Here is a 19640-nt window from a genome sequence, read left to right on the forward strand (position 1 = left end):
TTGCAACTGCACATGGGGACAAAGATTCTTACTTTTTGGAGAAATGTCCTCTGGTCTGATGAAACAAAAATAGAACTGTTTGGCCATAATGACCATCGTTATGTTTGGAGGAAAAAGGGGGAAGGGTTGCAAGCCGAAGAACACCATCCCAACCGTGAAGCACGGGGGTGGCAGCATCATGCTGTGGGGGTGCTTTGCTGCAGGAGGGACTGGTGCACTTCACAAAATAGATGGCATCATGAGGAAGGAAAATTATGTGGATATATTGAAGCAACATCTCAAGACATCAGTCAGGAAGTTAAAGCTTGGTCGCAAATGGGTTTTCCAAATGGACAATGACGTCCAAAGTTGCGTCAAAATGGCTTAAGGACAACAAAGTCAAGGTATTGGATTGGCCATCACAAAGCTCTGACCTCAATCCTATAGAAAATGTGTGGGCAGAACTGAAAAAGTGTGTGCGAGCAAGGAGGCCTACAAACCTGACTCAGTTACACCTGCTCTGTCAGGAGGAAAAGGCCAACATTCACCCAACTTATTGTGGGAAGCTTGTGGAAGGCTACCCAAAACGTTTGACCCAAGTTAAACATTTTAAAGGCAATGCTACCAAATACTAATTGAGTGTATGTAAACTTCTGACCCACTGGGAATGTGATGAAAGAAATAAATGCTGAAATAAATCATTCTCTTTATTCAGACCTTTCACATTCTTAAAATAAAGTGGTGATCCTAACTGACCTAAGACAGGGAATTTTTACTAGGATTAAATATCAGGAATTGTGAAAAACTGAGTTTTAATGTATTTGGCTAAGGTGTATGTAAACTTCCGACTTCAACTGTATATATATATATATATATGTATTTGCGAGAAAAAACAAACATATGGGGGATTGGAAGTGATGCAGGCAATTACATTGATGGAAGTTACAATCTATCTGCAATATTAAAGCTGATCTACCCCCTAAAAAATATAATAATGATATATATATATATATACAAAAAAAAAGACTACAAAAAAAGATTCTCTGGTCTGATGAAAGCAAGATTGAACTCTTTGGCCTGAATGCCAAGCGTCACGTGTGGAGGAAACCTGGCACCATCCCTACGGGGATGTTTTTCAGCGGCAGGGACTGGGAGACTAGTCAGGATCGAGGGAAAGGTGAATGGAGCAAAGTACAGAGAGATCTTTGATGAAAACCTGCTCAAGAGCGCTCAAGACCTCAGACTGGGGCGAAGGTTCACCTTCCAACAGGACAACTACCCTAAGCACACAGCCAAGACAACACAGGAGTGGCTTTGGGACAAGTCTCTGAATGTCCTTGAGTGGCCCAGCCAGAGCCCGGACTTGAACCAATCGAACATCTCTGGAGAGACCTGAAAATAGCTGTGCAGTGACACTCCCCATCCAACCTGACAGAGCTTGAGAGGATCTGCAGAGAATAATTGGAGAAACTCCCCAAATACAGGTGTGCCAAGCTTGTAGCGTCATACCCAAGAAGACTTGAGGCTGTAATTGCTGCCAAAGGTGCTTCAACAGTACAGAGTAAAGGGTCTGAATACTTATGTCAATGTGATATTTCAGTTTTATATTTTTTATACATTTGCTAACATTTAAAAAAAACAGTTTTTGCTTAGTAATTATGGGATATTGTGTGTAGATTGATGAGGGGAAAAAAACGATTTAAACCATTTTAGAATAAGGCTCTAACGTAACACAATGTGGAAAAAGTAAAGTGGTCTGAATACTTTCCGAATGTGCTGTATATGTAGATATTTTTGTTAGAAAAAAGACTACATTTCCCTTGACAGAGTGATGCAGAATGTAAAAAATTGCCCAATTTACCCCACTCTCCCCATCCATATAAAAGCTTTCTTCAATTATGACTAGAATTGGGATAGAATCATAAAATTGCGCAGAGCATGTATTACCCTAAGAACTCAAATATATAAATTATACCTCTATCTGCTAATCAGATCCAAATGACTTGGGTTGAAGAATCTTCCCATTTAAAGTACAGTATATGCAAACACAGTGCAGTGATGCAGAGATCAGGAGGAGCTGCGTAGTTGGGAGACATTTCAGCCTCATGAATAATGCATAACACTTAATTGCTGTGGTACATGAGGAGCTGGTGGAGAAGTTCCTGCACTGCTAATGAGCAGAAAAGTGTTTGGAAGAGACACAGAGACACAGGCTAGAGGATCTGGCTAACCATAAGCCAGGAACATGCCCAGAGGAATACACAGCCAGGCCTAGTCCGTCTGTGGTCTATCTGTGTCCCCACCCCACCCCATCCCTGGGCCATGATACTGGGCCTGTCTGTCCATGCTCATGCTCTCTCATCTCTCGTCATGATCCTCCTGGATATTCCCTAGTTGATCTCTGGTCCTCGTGGTGGGTGGTGAGGGTGCAGGTGTGCGCAGTTGGAGGCACAGCTGCATGCCAGATCCAGACACTCCCCATGTATGTGGTAATGCCTTGGCCAATCCAGGAAGGAGAACAGCTGCAGCCAACCAGACCCAGTTTAGCCCAGCCTATCCTATAGCCACATCTATTCAACCATAGCCCACAGAGGCCCCTGGGGATGTATCATATTGTGATCTAATGTGATCTTTTTTTTTGCAGCAAAACGACGGTCAGTTCACAGTGATCCAGCTGGTGGGTATGCTGCGTGGCATCGCCTCTGGCATGAAGTACCTGGCCGACATGAACTACGTCCACCGCGACCTGGCCGCACGCAACATCCTGGTCAACAGCAACTTGGTCTGCAAGGTGTCCGACTTTGGCCTGTCCCGTTTCCTGGAGGACGACACGTCAGACCCCACCTACACCAGCGCCCTGGTGCGTACCATGACCTTACCGCAAACACCACACACATACACGTGTGCATGCATCCACACCTGCACGCTCACACACATCTGCACGCACACACACACACTCACCTCACACACCACACTCCCCATCATAACAGAGCCCCCTCACCTGTCCCTTTCCTCCGGTTTATGGGTTTCCATATCACACACATCCACTCTCAGGAGTTTAGTTATATCCATCTCAGAGTTGGGATTACAGAGTATTGTTGCTGTGAATAATCTCTCTCTGCAGAGCCAGGACACTGTGACGATCAGGTTTCCATCTCACTTCCCTCTATAAGATTGCTCCTTCATTGTGTTGTGTTTCTCAGGGAGGGAAGATCCCTATCCGATGGACAGCCCCTGAAGCCATCCAGTACAGGAAGTTCACATCCGCCAGTGATGTCTGGAGCTATGGCATTGTCATGTGGGAAGTCATGTCCTATGGAGAGAGACCTTACTGGGACATGACCAATCAAGACGTATGTATTTATAGTCCTTTATATATTATTTGTATCATTCATCAAGCAGAACCACTCTAAGCCTGGCATCAAATGTTCACATTTTATTCAAACAGACAATTGTTCCTGAATGTTATTACCTCCCCGTAGAGATTCATTTTGTCATGGTGGTTCTCTTCCCCTGGCTTAACAGCAACTTTCTAACCTGGGTTTAATATGAAAGCCCCCCAGTTACCACAGAGAGATAATAAGATGATTTGGAATGCAAGGCAGTGCTCCACAGACTATTCCTGCTCTTGACTGGAGCCTCTGTTTCCAGGCTCCCTCTGGGTGGTGGAGAAGAGAGCAAATTATGGTGAGAGAGATAATGAAAATAGTTTCAAATTGAAAGTGTGAACACTAATGCCCTAAGAGGGACTGAGGAGCTTGACGGTTATCTTATTAGCGGCTTCAGATAGTGTTTCTACTCCATCAGCATCTTGGTTGGGAGGGAGGCCTCTGAATGAGCTTAATCTGGGCCTGAATGGAGCTCCATAATGGTGGTGATAATGAGCAGAGGATCGTGGGTCCTCATCAGAATCCTCCTCTGGGCCGGTCGTTCCCCACTCCTAGCCAGGCATCAACTCCCTGATCCCTCGCCCACCACCAACATCACCACTGGCCACTCTTAGTCTCAGACTAGACCATTTTGGCGTGACAATGACCATAGAGTTGGCAAAACAGAACAAATGGATCTGGGACCAGGCTCTCACTTAGATATGTGTATGGCAGGAACATTACTGTACATAGTTTCTAAAGGCTCTTGATGCCAGACTGACTGAGGAGGAGTCACTGCTGGCACAGACTGCATGGATGTGAGGAGCCATTGGTATTAGACTGCTACTTTACTGTGACACTTAACTGGTACAGTAAGTATGCAGCCAAGACAAAACAATGTCTAAATGGTAATGGTGGTCATTTCCTACTTAGTGTTAATGCAATAATGTGTGCAGGATTATGTATGTGTGTGGGCATGTGTGCTGCAGTTTTGACTTGTATAACACTGAGATTTGTGAGAGGATGCTCTACAATGGGATTGTCGTCTCTCTCCTCCTCCTCCTCCTCCTCCTCCTCCTCCTCCTCGTAGAGCCTCATAGCAACCCTTAGAGATCTGTGTCTCCCCCTGCAGGTGATCAATGCCATAGAGCAGGACTACCGGCTGCCCCCTCCCATGGACTGCCCAAGTGCCCTGCACCAGCTCATGCTGGACTGCTGGCAGAAGGACCGTAACAACCGGCCCAAGTTCAGCCAGATCGTCAACAACCTGGACAAGATGATCCGCAACCCCAACAGTCTGAAGGCCATGACCCCTCTGTCATCAGGGTGAGTGGAACACTCTCCTTAGATCTTTGTCAGTTTATCTGTGGGGTTTTCTTTCTTTTAGTCTGTCTGTCTGTATATTAGTGTGTTTGAATGCAAGTGTCCCTCTGTCTCTCCTGGCCAGTCATGATAATATCCAGGATTGGGCTCAAGTACTACTTTCATATTTCCACAGATAGGATGTCGTGCATCTGACTTCAAATATGGGAAAACAATTACACATTTCAAAGGATATGATTCCTTCAATGTTTAACATTTTGGGTTACACTTTTGACATTCATGGTACAATTTATTTCTACCAAACACTGTCTCCTGTTTCTTTTGGCGCCGAGTGGTTATGTAAATAAGACCTCATTGGTTTCATAGATCAAGTCATTTCCATGAATGCTTTAGGCAAGTTATGATTTGAAGCAGTTGCACAATAAAAAAATAAAAAAAACATTTAAAAGTACATTTTCCCTGGGTGTCAGTTTCCTATGAATGCTAAAATATATTTCATTCCATATATCCTATGCTATATTTTCATTTTTGGTGCTGTGTAGAATAGAGACATAGATTTTCCACTGAAACTGTGCGGATACTCCCACTGGGCACACACTGGTTGAATCAACGTTCTTTCCACGTCATTTCGATTAAATTGAACCAACGTGGAATAGATGTTAAATTGACGTCTGTTCCCAGTGGGCTGGCTCTTCTAAGCCTGTCACTCCATTTGTAAATAAATTTTTCTAAGAAGTCAACTCGGAAAATGGCTTCCAGTACATGAAGCCAAGGCTACTTAGTTTTGTCCTTAAAACTAATCTAGTGTAGGCTCTCCATTATTGTGTCTGTTCCAAACGTACTGATTGCCATCATAGAGGTGAGAGAGTTATGACACTGTCTCTAGGGCTGTGTTTGACTCTTAGTGTATGTATCTTCCCCAGTGTCCATCTTCCTCTCCTGGACCGCAGTGTTCCAGACTTCTCCAGCTTCAGCACGGTGGACGAGTGGCTGGATGCCATCAAGATGGGCCAGTACAAAGACAACTTTGCCAACGCTGACTTCACCAGCTTTGATGTGGTTTCCCAGATGACTATGGAGTAAGTACTGATCCCAGACCTGTGTTTCTAATAAGGATGATAAGGATGAGGTTGAAGCGAGGCAGGTGGGCTGTTCCTGGACAGTCTCATACCTTAAAATCTAGATGACTGCCAGGCTCAGTGTGATGAGGTGTGAATGACGGAGTCAGGCGCAGGAGGTAAAACACCGAAATCCAGAGTTTATTCAGTGTACATGAATAAAGCGCAGCAAGCGTCAAAACGAATCTAGCACAAGGGAAAAATCCATTTTAGCTACATTTTTGTCATTTAGCAAACACTCTTATCCAGAGCGACTTACAGTTAGTGAGTGCGTACATCATTTTTTAATTTTTCATACTGGCCCCCCGTGGGAATCGAACCCACAACCCTGGCGTTGCAAACACCATGCTCTGCCAACTGAGCTACATCCCTGCCGGCCATTCCCTCCCCTACCCTGAACACACAACACTATGTGTGGAGAAAAAAAGGCACAGCACACCAACATCCCTGCCGGCCATTCCCTCCCCTACCCTGGACCAATTGTGCACCGCCCCATGGGTCTCCCGGTCGCGGCCGGCTAAGACAGAGCCTGGATTCAAACCAGGATCTCTAGTGGCACAGCTAGCACTGCGATGCAGTGCCTTAGACCACTGCGCCACTCGGGAGATTACATATATACACATACATATACATACAAGGAAAGAGTAGCTCAACCGAGGACAAGGGGGCAGAGGGAACACTTATACACAGACTAATGAGGGAATGAGTACCATGTGTGTGTGATTGACAAGACAAGACAAGACAAATGGAGTGATGATAAATGGAGAGGTAGTGGCTAGTAAGCCGGTGACGATGAACGCCGAAACCTGCCCGAGCAAGGAGGAGGGGCAGCCTCGGCTGAATTCGTAACACTCAGCCCCTGGCTCATCATAAATCTGTCTCTCACTGTATGTCATTAGGAGATAATAACAGTTCAGCACAACTGCTCTGAGCTAGAACAGAGTGTACAGACTCTGGCCATGTGGCTGCCAGGTTTCTTCTACAACAGTTAAATGAAATAATAGATATAGGAGAATGAACATGCATAGTGATGTTTAGGAATACATTCCTGCCTCAGTAGACTTAATAAAGACATAGACATCATCTATTAGCAGATAGAGACTATTCAAGGTCTGTTTAGTAAATAAGGTACACATTACTCTGCTTATTGTCTCCTGGGCGCCAGGTAGCTTAGTGGTTAAGAGCGTTGTGCCAGTAACCGAAAGGTCGCTGGTTCTAATCTCCTAGGTGAAAAACCTGTCGATGTGCCCTTGAGCAAGGCACTTAACCCTAATTGCTCCTGTAAGTCGCTCTGGATAAGTGCGTCTGCTAAATTGACCAATTTATTTATCTATATCTCTTAATATCCTCCTAAAGTCACATTGGAAATCTAAGCCACGTAAGTCTGTTTGGAGAAAAAAATATGTCCACCCACATCTCTAGTTACAATACTTAAACCAATACGACACATCAGTCCATCTCTGGTTACAATACTTAAACCAATACGACACATCAGTCCATAGGGTTAAGGTTAGGAAACACCGTTTTTTTGTTGTTGTTTTTTCTTGACAAAATGTTTAAAAAAGGTATAATCTTCGTAAATGATATCATCGGTGGAGTTATGTCACACATGCAGCTAACAAAAACATATGAAATGTCTGCTCTACCCAAAATTACAACCAAATAATTGCAGCATTACCGCAAAAATGAAAGAGGAAAGTGGAAGGGGGAAAATGTAAGGAACTTGTCTGTCGGCCTTGCATTAAAGAACATAATTGGTTAAAGAAAACCGTGATAAATAGCAAAGTATACCAGTTTCATTTAAGGACCAAAGGATTGACAGCCGTCCCATATAGATTGCAAAATAGTTGGGAAGAGATTTCTGACTTACCGAGCCCATGGCATAGTGTTTATGAACTGATAAGCAAAACGACGCGGTATTCAAAACCTCGAATTTTTCAATTTAAATTATTATATAAAATTATTGCTACCAATAGAATGTTATTTATATGGGGGATACAATCTTCCCAGCTCTGCAGATTTTGCTGCGAAGAGACAGCATCATTAGATCATTTGTTTTGGGACTGTCCATTTGTAGCTTGTTTTTGGACACATGTCCAGGAATGGCTAAAGGATTGCAATATTTACCTGGAGCTAACCCTGCAGATAGCATTACTGGGTGATCTGAAAAGTCATAGTCAATCAATCAATAATATAATAATACTTTTAGCAAAAAAATTTGTTTTCAATTTACAATCTGTAGAAACAATGAGAATAGAAAGGTTTAGAACTTTTGTAAAACATCACAGTACAGTTGAAAAATATATGGCAAATAGAAATCCAATGTGGATGGTGTTAAGAGATAGATGGGTGGTGTTGAATGGAGATGAAGGATGGGACTAATAACAACCAACAACAACAAGATAACTAATAATGTAAGCATACTGTGTCCATAATCAGTATATAGGTTATAGTTTGAGAGCTTTTGTGAAAGAGCACAGTTAGAACGATATGGCATATAGAAGCAAATCGGATGGACATCAAGAAAATGATCGGAGAGGTTGAGGGTAGAGGAAGTTCAGAAGTAAAAACAAACAAAATATAATTATTGTAAAATTGACTGTGTCCATAAAATGTATATAGTATATAAGCTGGGAGTAGAGGCCTAAGCATTGTTGTTGACTAGTTTACTCCAGTTAGGGAAGGGGTGGTGGGGTTGGAAAGTCATAAAGGAAATGTATATATATGTGTATATATGTATGTATATATGTATGTATGTATGTATGTATGTATGTATGTGTATATATATATATATATATATATATATATATATATATATATATATATATATATATATATATATATATATATTTGTGAGAGAAAAAAAAACATATGGGGGATTGGAAGTGATGCAGACAATTACATTGATGGAAGTTACAGTTACAATCTATCTGCAATATTAAAGCTGATCTATCTCCTAGTAAAGAAAAAAATAAAATAAAAAAGACATTACATTGTTTCCTGAATGGAAGAAGTTGTTCAACCAACAGAGCAGTCATGTCTGGGACGGAATTAGGAATTTGGCAGACTGGGGCCCAGAATTTAACCTTGATCTAACTTGTTGAGTTTACCTGGGCTTATGCAATGTGACTTGTGCCATTAAACCTGTTTTGTCTTCTGTGATGGCTTTCTCCTGACTCCTGTGGTTGTGTCTCCTGCCACAGTGACATCCTGAGCGTGGGTGTAACGTTAGCAGGCCACCAGAAGAAGATCCTGAACAGTGTGCAAATGATGCGTGCCTCCATGAACCAGATCCAGTCTGTAGAAGTTTGACCATCCAGAGTGGAGCAGAGGAGAGCAGAGCAGAGGAGAGGGGATTGGGATGCAGGGCTCTGGGTGCACGGATGGAGTGGATGTGTTTTTGCTTGAACCTGGCTTTCCTACCAGACTACCGTCCATCCCCGGTCCCCCCTTCCAATCCCTCTCCTGTCCTCCTCTATGCCCTCATCCAAAGTCCCCTCAACCTTCGGGATCAGCTTTGGAAGGTTGTGGCCAGCATGTCTAAATGACCAGACGTCAATCAACGTGGCTCACAACCGTCCATCTTGGAACCAGGATCATGAGAGGTTACTGACCAGAGACACATTTTTACTTCCATCTTCCACCCATGTTTTTGTTATTTTTTACGTTGAACTTTTTTGTTTGTTTTAAGAATTTAGTAAAGAATTTAGTAAATAAAAAAAAGTTGGGAAAATTCATGGAGTCAATACAAGTATAGACGGTATACAATTGTAAGCTAGGTGAACTGACTAGAAAGGCTACCCTTTCAAAAGGGCCACAGAGAAGAAGACGATGATGAAAACTGGGTGATTTAAGACCAACAGTCTCAAAATTAATCTGAAATATTCTATGTAAACTAGGTGAACTGACTTCAGAAAATAAACTTAACTCTTTGCTGCCTTCCCGAAGGCAAACAACAGAAGAGTCTGAGGAACTTGATCTATTCCCCTATCATTGATTTGGGACATAAAATAGGTGTGAGCACAATGAAATGGACCTCTTTTGGCAGAAACTACTGCCATGAACAAATTTCCGACATTCAGTTATCTACCAATTCAAAGCAACAGTAGAAATAATTACAACAAAAATACATTTTCTCATATCAAGTCATTTCGTTTTCTGTGTGAAAATTGTGATGAAGACTTTCTCTCACCATGCTTCCTCTTACTGTGGGAAAATTTATATTTTTTCAATATAAACATAACCTGCCAAATGGAACATCCTCCCTATGTACCTCAGATGATGTCATGATCCTGTACATATCAGATGCACTTGACATTGGGACTGTGATGTGATCACTATGAGCCTGACATAGTTACTAATACCTGGAAGTGATGGATTTACATTTTTCTTAAGGTGACTATAGGGAGTTTTTAATTTGTTGTTATTGTGATTCGATTTTTTTTGCTAAATGGTAGTTGTGGATTTTGAAGAATCAGTGTCATAAACAGCAAACATACAGTACTTCCTCCATGGATGTATAGAAAAAAAGAACATCATATGGGTGTTTTCCCTATACTGTTTACATGGGGAAGGAGTGCACATATGTTTTGGTCCTCACATTATCTTGAGGTTTCCCCGTGTTTTACAGCTTCCCCACGTGCATGTGTGTTTGTTTGTGTGTGTGTGTGTGTGTGTGTGTGTGTGTTTGTTTGTGTGTGTGTGCGTGTGGCTAAATGTGCTCTGTGGCACAAAGCAACGGCTCCCAAAGCTGAGGGGCTAGTGTTTGATAGCATGCTGAGTTAATTATTGATTTCACAGAGCTTTGATTTGTTACACTTTACAAAATATAATGCGCTTACATTATATTTAGCATTTTTCTTCCAGATTGTATTCTTTTTTAAATAATTTTATATTGAAGTGTTAGGGTTTTAACACCACTGATGGTTATCTCACGTTGGTACGGTCACGGACAAATATTTTCACAACAGGGCAGTAACATTAGCATGGAATAGTGGATTATTTTACGCATATTATTATTATTATTATTATTATTATTATTATTATTATTATTATTATTGTACATCATGGATGATTGGGAGCACTTGTGACAGCTTTTCCAAGTAGTCTCTTGGAAGGGTATGTGAACCCAGATCATACTGGACAATGGACTTCAAACCCGATGACTCTCTGGATCTTCCATGCTCTTTTGGAATTTTAGGAAATGATTATTATGTTGGTGCACACAAATTGTAGATAACTGGAGTCCTTGAGACTTCTATTTTCATTTTATAGATACATATTGCATTTACTGTAAGGCTTCTGTGAGAAACTGCCTGATGAACGGAGAGCTGTCTGTCATTGTCTTTGTTGTTGTGGCCGATGTGTTGTTTGAGGTGTTAGGGAGCCTGATGGGTCTGTGCTAGTCAAAACCCATGGATTCCCACAGAGATGGTAAAACACAGAGTTTACAAACTAAGGCAAACGATCAGTACTGCAGAGCTCCTAACGGGCAGATCCACTTAGACAGGCCCAGTACTCGATACAGACTGAGGAGCCAGACATGGAGCTCCAGCTGGTCAGACATGTCCATACCTAGTGGGGGTCCACAGCCTGATCACAGCCCCACTGGCCAGACAGTGGTTCCCTCCATCTCTCCTCAGTGCTAAACACATGCCTCAGATCTACCACTCTTCTCCTCCCACTGTTCTCTGTTTTCTCAGATCCATTGCTTTGTGACTCTGCATGTTGTCATGTTGACAGACCAGGTCTGTTTAAAAAACAGACTGAATTTATGTAGATAACACACAACCTGTGGGCCCCGTATTGGTTTCACAGCAGGTGGCTATGTAAGCAGAGGTTCTTCCACAAAAGGTCATCCTTCCATATACATTATCAGGTGTTCGCTGTCCATTTTGAGGCACTTTGCTGTCTGAGCAGAACAGGAGAGGTGTCCTATATAGGCCTTAGCATTAGACCCCTAAACACAGAATGAGTGAAATCCCGCCTTTGCCCTCGTCAGTTAGTCCCCATCTCATACCACCCACTAACCCACATGGCCATCCAGAGTCTTAATAAACGTGGGCAGGAGCATTGAGGTTTTGATCCAGCTTCTGTAACATCATCCTCCCTTTAGTTTTCTGTTGACAGTCCCGTGCGTCACCATGCATATTCCAGTGCAGACTCCATGACAGATGAAACAGCAGGAAGTGCATCACTCTCACTATTAGTTACTGGCCAGAGTAAAAGGGGAAGCGATTCTGTGACCCAACTGTCACTGATGCCACCATGCAGTTTCCTTTCAAAAAGAGCTCAAAAAGAACTTTCTTCCTTTCCATTGCACAACACTTTAATATTTAAGGGCACCTCAGTGATATTCAGTAAAGCCCAGGCAGCCTGAGTCAGTCTTCCCAAGATATAGACAGATATCCCACTGTCAGAGCAAGCAGTGGCAATTTCTGTTCAAGAAAGCAGGCCCAGCAGCACAGCAGTAGAATTTGTGCTGAAGACGTGATAGTCATAGGAAGGTGATTAAGGTGATTATCAAGTGATTAAAAGAGCAGTGTGTAAACAAAGTGTGCTTCCACATGTGACGTTCAATCAAAATACAGTACTAGGAAATGTTGTTATGATGAGATGAACTTAAACATTCAGTAGTGGTGGACTCGTATTTAGAGTGATAGGAACATAAATATAGGTATTAAGAAAGTGGTTTTCTTTTATTGAATTACTCTTGGAAGGGTAGGTTTGGTGTGTTACTTCTGTTCAGAGAAGCTAGATTCATAAGGAGTTGAGTCAACACGTGTTTATTGGTTGCACAGTGTGGGACCATTGAGACTGCTGAAAGCACTGTGTAAAGTATTTATTTATTCTGCCTCTGAACCTAATGGCACAAAGAAACCCTGTTTATATACCGATAGTTCATCAAGAGCTATCCTTTGCTATTGGCCGCATAAAAAGCTGTCATCCCTCTTTCTTTTATTTTGAAGACATTTGTAGCATCCTTTTAAGAACAGGACAGCTCAGTGGTACTGTTTCATAGCCCAGACCTTCTGATAAAACCCCTTGGCACAGAGTGCCTGTTGTAATGGACCTATAGTAAGTGATTGATCAATCTGCTGTGATTATGATGGGTTTAGTTCAGAATAAATTATGCTCACATTGAGAGGTTTAGACTTTGCTGTGTGAATCCATGATGGTCATTATGCCACAATATCTCATGTGATGTCTCACTCGATAGTTATCTCTGGTGTACAAATAAAGTTTTTAAAGTACCACCCTAAGTACTGTAAATGGGTTACTTTACACATAGATGGCATCAAGGACATTTTTGCATTGGTGAGATTTTGCAGCTCGTTGAAGATGAGTATAAGCTAAAATATAATTAAAACCGCACATATAGCTTTTTGTTGAATTATGGTGTTTTTTTTCTCCCCCAAGGCCACTGAAATAACAGGTATTTTAAAGACAGTAGATTTACACTTCTTCAAACCACTTACCGATGTTTCTGTTTCCATTTTTCATGAGTAGGAAAATGTCTCAAACGTCTGCTTCATTTATGTAAAAAAAAAAAGACTAAATATATACTGTAGTTGTAACATTTTTACTGTGTGCTTCACAAACATTTGGCTACCATCATTGCATATGATTTAACAGTGCAGGGCATCTCCTTCGTTCTCTCCTTTTTCAATGGCCAGGCTCATGAGACAGATGGAGGAATGATGTCTAAGGTGCATAATAATGTTTTAACAGCATTGAGACCAGAATACATATGTTTGTTACAGTAAGGCTCTTTGTTTGGAATTTCAGATAACTTGCTAGTATTACAGAACTCTGTTTTGTACATCTAAAACTCTTGCCTTTGTTTCAATGGCTTGTATCTGCAGATACTGTTGATGTTTCACTGTCAATGTCATGATAAGTAATACATAACAATCCCCCCTCTTTTATTTATGAATCAAAACAAAACCAATGTATCTGAGATGTTGATTAAATGCACTTTGGACGCAAAGAACATTTTCCCTGCTGTGTGCCAATTTTTGAAGGATGGACGGAAACCGTTATGTCTCAGTGTTAGAATTACATGACATTGTGCATAAACACAAGCTGTGCCGGCTCGTACTCGTTGGTCTGTGTTTGTGCACCATCCAAATATGGCCCGAGCAGCAGTCTGCCTGCCCGCCTGTCTTTGTGGCAGTCAGTTCAGCGTGTATAGAAAATGGCTCCTGTGGATAACTCTTTTACGTAAAGCGTCAGAGCTCCCTCTGCTGACACTGTGGCTAATAGCAGTCTAGTTGTGACAGATTTCCTTATGTTCCTTGCGTTGTCTTATCCCCCCTCTTCCCCCTTCCTCCCCCATCTCCCCACCTCTCTAGCTGTTGGTGAAGACAGGCTGAGAATGGGCCTGTCTCTCTTGGCCTGTTGTAGCCCTCGTAGACCAGTGCCGGCCCTGACCACTGTGACTGATGTGGGAGGTCCTGTATTTCTGTATAAATGTACATTGACTGTAATCCTGTGAATGATGTAACAATTTCATTATTTGTAATATTGTTATTGGTTTTATTTTCTAAAAATGGAAAGCCCAACTCGACTCTCCTCAATAAAAAATGAGATCTGTTATACCACTGTATTATGGTATTTATGATGTTCTTACTGTCCTCCTCTATAACCCTGTGAAATCATTTCAGCTACAGTGGACATCTCTTCATAGTACTTATGTCATTCTAATACTGTATGATGAGGGGGTTAGTTATACTTTTAATCACATTGACCTGACAGTGTAAGAATTACAAAATTCCAACCCAAATTGGACTTATTTTATGGTATTTATGGTTCATTTACTGGAAATGCAGCTGCAAAAGGACTCTATTTTAAAATTCAGTCAGAGGGAACAGATTTGGCAAAATGTCTTCCATATGAAAATATTAACATGCAACTGCCAGACAGTGTTTTGTTTTTGCTAATGTTTTTGACCCAAAATGTTTGGGCCACCTCACGCATCACTAATCTACAGTGTGTCCAAATCCCTCACTCACACAGCCACACATTTTTTTCGGTTTCCATGTCTATATTCATTTGGGCAAAGTACTGTACAGTTCCCCCCAAGCTGAGGTTCCTGAATGGAGGTCAGACTCTCTTCACCTTCCTCTCAGTTTTAGAGGCCTCATTAGAAGTTGACGTGTGAAAGGCGAGAGACCTCGGTGTGACCTCACTGAGACTGGCGTGTGTGTTAAAAGGTTTACCCCGTGAGTAGGAGACGGAGTTCAGGAGTTCAGTGGTGAGACCCCGCTGGCACACCAAACCCGTTCTCCCTCTAATCTCAACCACCCGCGAGTCTCTCTTTACACACCGTTAACTGTGATGACTTTGGGCCCAGCAGTCATCTCAGATGTCAAATCAAATGTTATTTGTCACATGAGCCGAATACAACCGGTGGAGACTTTACTGTGTAATGCTTACTTACGAGCCCTTTCCCAACAATGCAGAGTTAAAAAGTAAGAAACATTTGCTAAATAAAAAAAGGAAATAGTAACACAATAAAATAACAATAAAGAGGCTATATACAAGGAGTACCGGTACCAAGTCAACGTGTAGGGGTACGACGTAGTTGAGGTAATAGAGGTAATATGCACATATAGGTAGGGGTATAGGTGACTAGGCACAGCCTTGTGCAGATGTATGGACAGAATCGTGCAGCAGAAAAATGGGGAGAGTATGTGTGGGTGGTATTGTAGAGAGGAAAAGTAATGTGAATGATTGCTTAATTTGTAAAGAAATGGACAGTATTTGTACTTGTTTGATGTTGCACATCTTGTCTGCCCAGGTAGTGAAACATTGTAGTGAGGAGAAGAAATGTGTCCTTCACTACCACTGCGTAACGTGTGAAGACTACATTTTTACACAATAGCAAAACAAAGTTTGAGTTTATGTTGTGTGTTTATTAGTTGAAACAGCAGCAGCAGTATAGGGATCAATGGAATCAATACACTAATACTGCAGGCCAAATATCCCTCCAACCCAGCCTCTCTCTCTCTCTCTCTCTCTCTCTCTCTCTCTCTCTCTCTCTCTCTCTCTCTCTCTCTCTCTCTCTCTCTCTCTCTCTCTCTCTCTCTCTCTCTCTCTCTCTCTCCTCTCTCTCTCTTTCTCTCTCTCTCTCTAACTCCCCCCCTCCCTCTCTCTCTCTCTCTCTCTCTAACTCTCCCCCCCCTCTATCTCTCTCTCTCTAACTCTCACTCACTCACTCACTCACTCTCTCTCTCTCTCTCTCTCTCTCTCTCTCTCTCTCTCTCTCTCTCTCTGTGTCAGTACGTAGCTTAATGATCATTCATCATCACTTTGTTTGTTACCGCTGTACCTGCCTCGCTGCAAATGTCACTACTCCTGAGGCGGTCCCAGGGGATCATGTAGTGCATGGTTTCCATAACGATGTCTAAGAGATCACAGCCTTGTGCAGATACAAAGCTCTTCTCAGGTCACCAGGTCATTCTGAGTCTATAGGGTAAAGTTCAAAGGTTGGCTGTGTGGAAGGGGGACGAGTTGTGAACCCAGGCCCACCTGAGGACATGTTAGAATGATAGAATGTGGCATTAAAATGAAATAGGACATCAAGGTTCCGCTGGGCTAGGGAGAGCTGGGTCTGATTACTACACAACTGCTCCTAATCAACAACAAACTGAATGCTTCAACCAGGAACCAGATTTTCACTGAGTTATGATACAGTGGCTAATGCAGTACAGGTTGCCCAAAAAACTTTTATTTTGAAATAATGAATTTATGCGTCCAAGGATTCCGGATATCTGAGGTAACAAGGGGTAGGGAATGGATAGTTCTGTATGACCTGTCTGTGGGGGGGCTCATTCTCATAGGGAATGACAGCGGTGAACAACTGTAAATCGGTCCCAGCAGGTACAGAAGACGGAGAGGGTTCGTGTTAGAGCCGGGAGCTCAGCACTTAGTGCTGCCAACATTTCACCCTTAAATTCAAACCTCCAAATACACACAGAGCATTTTCAGGTCACCCAGAAACATCTGGCCTCTGTTTTATGTGTACCATACGTTTGTCTCGTACAGTAAAACACATATGCTGTTATGTTGGGTCATGGGCTGCATGGAGAAAAGGGACTATCTCTCCCGTAGCACTGAAACATCAGTCTTGTTGTAGGCAACATTTCTCCAGTGTGAGAGGAAAGGGAAGAGGGCATACTGTTGTTAAAGCACAGCAGGGTTGGGGATGTGTTAAGGAAGATGCCTGAGGAGGCTATGTGCATAATTGAAAGTGAGGCACTCTGGAGATGACAGGACGGAGGGAGTCTGACCTGCTGGGTGTGACCTATATAACACTGTGAACTCTCAAACCCCAGACACCTCACTGGTAGCACACAGACACAGCCTGGCCGAGCTCAGCCTCAGTTTAGCTTATTCACAGACCAACACCATTTTCTGCACGCTCTCGTTGGTTGAAGAAAAATAATAAGGAAGAGTGGAAGGCTGAGATTTCACTGTGTGTGAAATGCAAAGTCAAATCCATGCTAGTGGTGAACAGGGGATTTGTCTGAGGAATAGAATGGCGCTTGCAACGCCAGGGTTGTGGGTTCGATTCCCACGGGGGGCCAGTATAAAAAAATAAATGTAATGTATCCAATCAATCACTGCAAGACTTACTACTTACTGGTTAAGGCTGCTCTATTTGAAAAGAAAGGCTTGCACGCCCTCTAGTGGCAGAGATTCAGCATTGCTCGTCTGGTAACTAACACCCAAATACCATTTTAACCAACATAATACTAGCTGAGGGGGGTGGGATGAAAAGCTCATGATCTGTTGTCCAAAAACTATATATGTTTAATGTATTCACTGTGTATAAAAGTACCATGTATGTAAAATGTCCGGAGACAGGATGCAAACTCCTGTGCTGATGGCATGCCTTAAATGAGACAAAGAAATAAATGAAAACCTCAAACCATGCCATCTTGCACCTGAATATGGGATACCCCAGGGGTTAAATTAGGGATTTAAGGGTTATGACTAGTGTTAGCATGTTTTATTAGATTAGATTCTACAGAGGTTTATTGTACAGTACATGCCTGAAACCGTACAGTGATTGATAGAGCACAAGGGGGCAGTATATCCCTTCTCTCTCTCTCTCTCTCTCTCTCTCTCTCTCTCTCTCTCTCTCTCTATCTCTCGCTCTCTCTCTCTCTCTCTCTCTCTCGCTCTCTGCACACAGCCATTTGTGCTTGACTTGCTTATCCAGAACATTTTACAGCTTAGCCGCTATTGTCAAGTTTGATCTGATGAGATTTTTGCCTAAACTAAATTAGGCAAATATTGGTGGGTGGACATACATCAAACATTGCAATAAATGTCAGAGCCACCCAGGTAATATCTCCCCTCAACTCCTATTCCCCCTGGACATGTGCTGACACTGGTCGAATCTTTTGGCAGACACTGAGATGTATCTTGAAGTCCCAGTAGATTATTGTTCCTGTCTATGATTTGACAAAGGTCACAGGTCATATTTCATTTCCTCCGATGTGACATTGCCTGGACGTTTATTATTGAGTACAGTGAAATGATTAATAGGAGAATATTAGAGAAATGACAGTCACTTCAAGCCACCCATCTGAGCATCCTTGACCACAAGTGTTATATCAGGTGGATATCAGATTATCAGGTGATTCATTATCTCAATCTTTAAACTACCCAGCAGATAATCATGTATTTAATAATATGCCATTTAGCAGACGCTTTTATCCAAAGCGACTTACAGTCATGCGTGCATACAATTTTTGTGTATGGGTGGTCCCGGGATCGAACCCACTACCTTGGCGTTACAAGCGCCATGCTCTACCAGCTGAGCTACAGAGGATGTTGAGTTATTGAATATCAAAAAGTAGCCATGTGAGATGAATTGGTCCATGGACTAGCCAATCTTTAGTAGTATCAAGCTCAAGAAACAGATGATGTTAGGTTAACTCTGTGAAACCAGAACAGGGACAGAACAACAGAATAATACCTTAAAGACATGGTACCTTGATAATTGTATGAAAAAGTAGCCATGCTTCTCCTACGGCACTAAAAAGAACAAACAAGAAGAAGGAAGGTTGATGAGGAAAGGCTGTTGGCCAGAGGTCCTTCCCAGCATGCATAATTGCAGCATGAGGAGAGGGGATGTGATGAGGACAGAGTCAGACCAAGAGCCATGCGGGTGGTGGCGAGGGGTCTTCCTCCCTACTTTCCTGCCTGTGTCGAGCAGGAATGAACAGCATGCCTAGCCTGCTCCATCCATCACACCCTTAAAACAGAATGGATAGAGAGAGGCGAAGGAGCGGAGGGGATGAGGGGAGGAGAATGTGATGGATTGAATTGCTTTGACTGATCTAGGCAGAGGGAGAAGTTTCCAGGGAAGTCCTCCTCTCTGCCGTTGCTATCCCGCTGCCTCTATTTCACAGCTTCAATCTATCTCATACTCACACACCTCAATGCCCCTTCTCTCAGAAAGACAACCAGGGTCGGGGTCTCAACTTACTGTTGATAGTTAGAATAGTAGAATACACAAGGTGCAAGTTTGAAATTTGGCTGTGCATCAGCAGTTTTTCTCTTGTTTTGTCATTCACTGACGGTCACTCAATTAGCCATGTCAGCTAAATTGTTTTAGATTGGTAAGTTAGTCTAGCCAGTTATCTAAACTTAGAGTAATCATGGCCGAATATCGACTGGGCACACATTTTGTTAGTCACTCTCACTCAGATATCATTAACATGGCAAAACGTGTAGAATTGCATGAAATGTTTTAGAAAATTGCACCATGTTCTCTCCTCTTCATGGCTAAATGCCACAACACACACACATATGTACACACACCCGTGCGTACACA

At 42.4% G+C, this 19640-nt stretch overlaps 1 protein-coding gene across 4 annotated transcripts in view; it reads left to right on the top strand.

Annotated features, from left to right (window-relative positions):
* The window catches only part of LOC121577725 (ephrin type-B receptor 2), a 168844-nt gene extending 154456 nt beyond the window's left edge, over positions 1-14388 (top strand). For 2 of the 4 annotated variants that reach the window (XM_041891551.2, XM_041891552.2), the window contains exons 12-16: positions 2624-2839; positions 3183-3332; positions 4480-4673; positions 5594-5749; positions 8992-14388. In XM_041891551.2, coding sequence (XP_041747485.1) covers positions 2624-2839; positions 3183-3332; positions 4480-4673; positions 5594-5749; positions 8992-9100 — 825 coding nt within the window. In that variant the 3' untranslated portion in view covers positions 9101-14388. Of the gene's footprint in view, positions 1-2623; positions 2840-3182; positions 3333-4437; positions 4674-5593; positions 5750-8991 lie in introns of all 4 variants that reach the window. The other 2 variants (XM_041891548.2, XM_041891550.2) reach the window with 1 other exon arrangement.
* Positions 14389-19640: the final 5252 nt, after the last annotated feature.

Source organism: Coregonus clupeaformis, chromosome 12, assembly GCF_020615455.1.
Source record: "Coregonus clupeaformis isolate EN_2021a chromosome 12, ASM2061545v1, whole genome shotgun sequence".
NCBI lineage: Eukaryota > Metazoa > Chordata > Actinopteri > Salmoniformes > Salmonidae > Coregonus > Coregonus clupeaformis.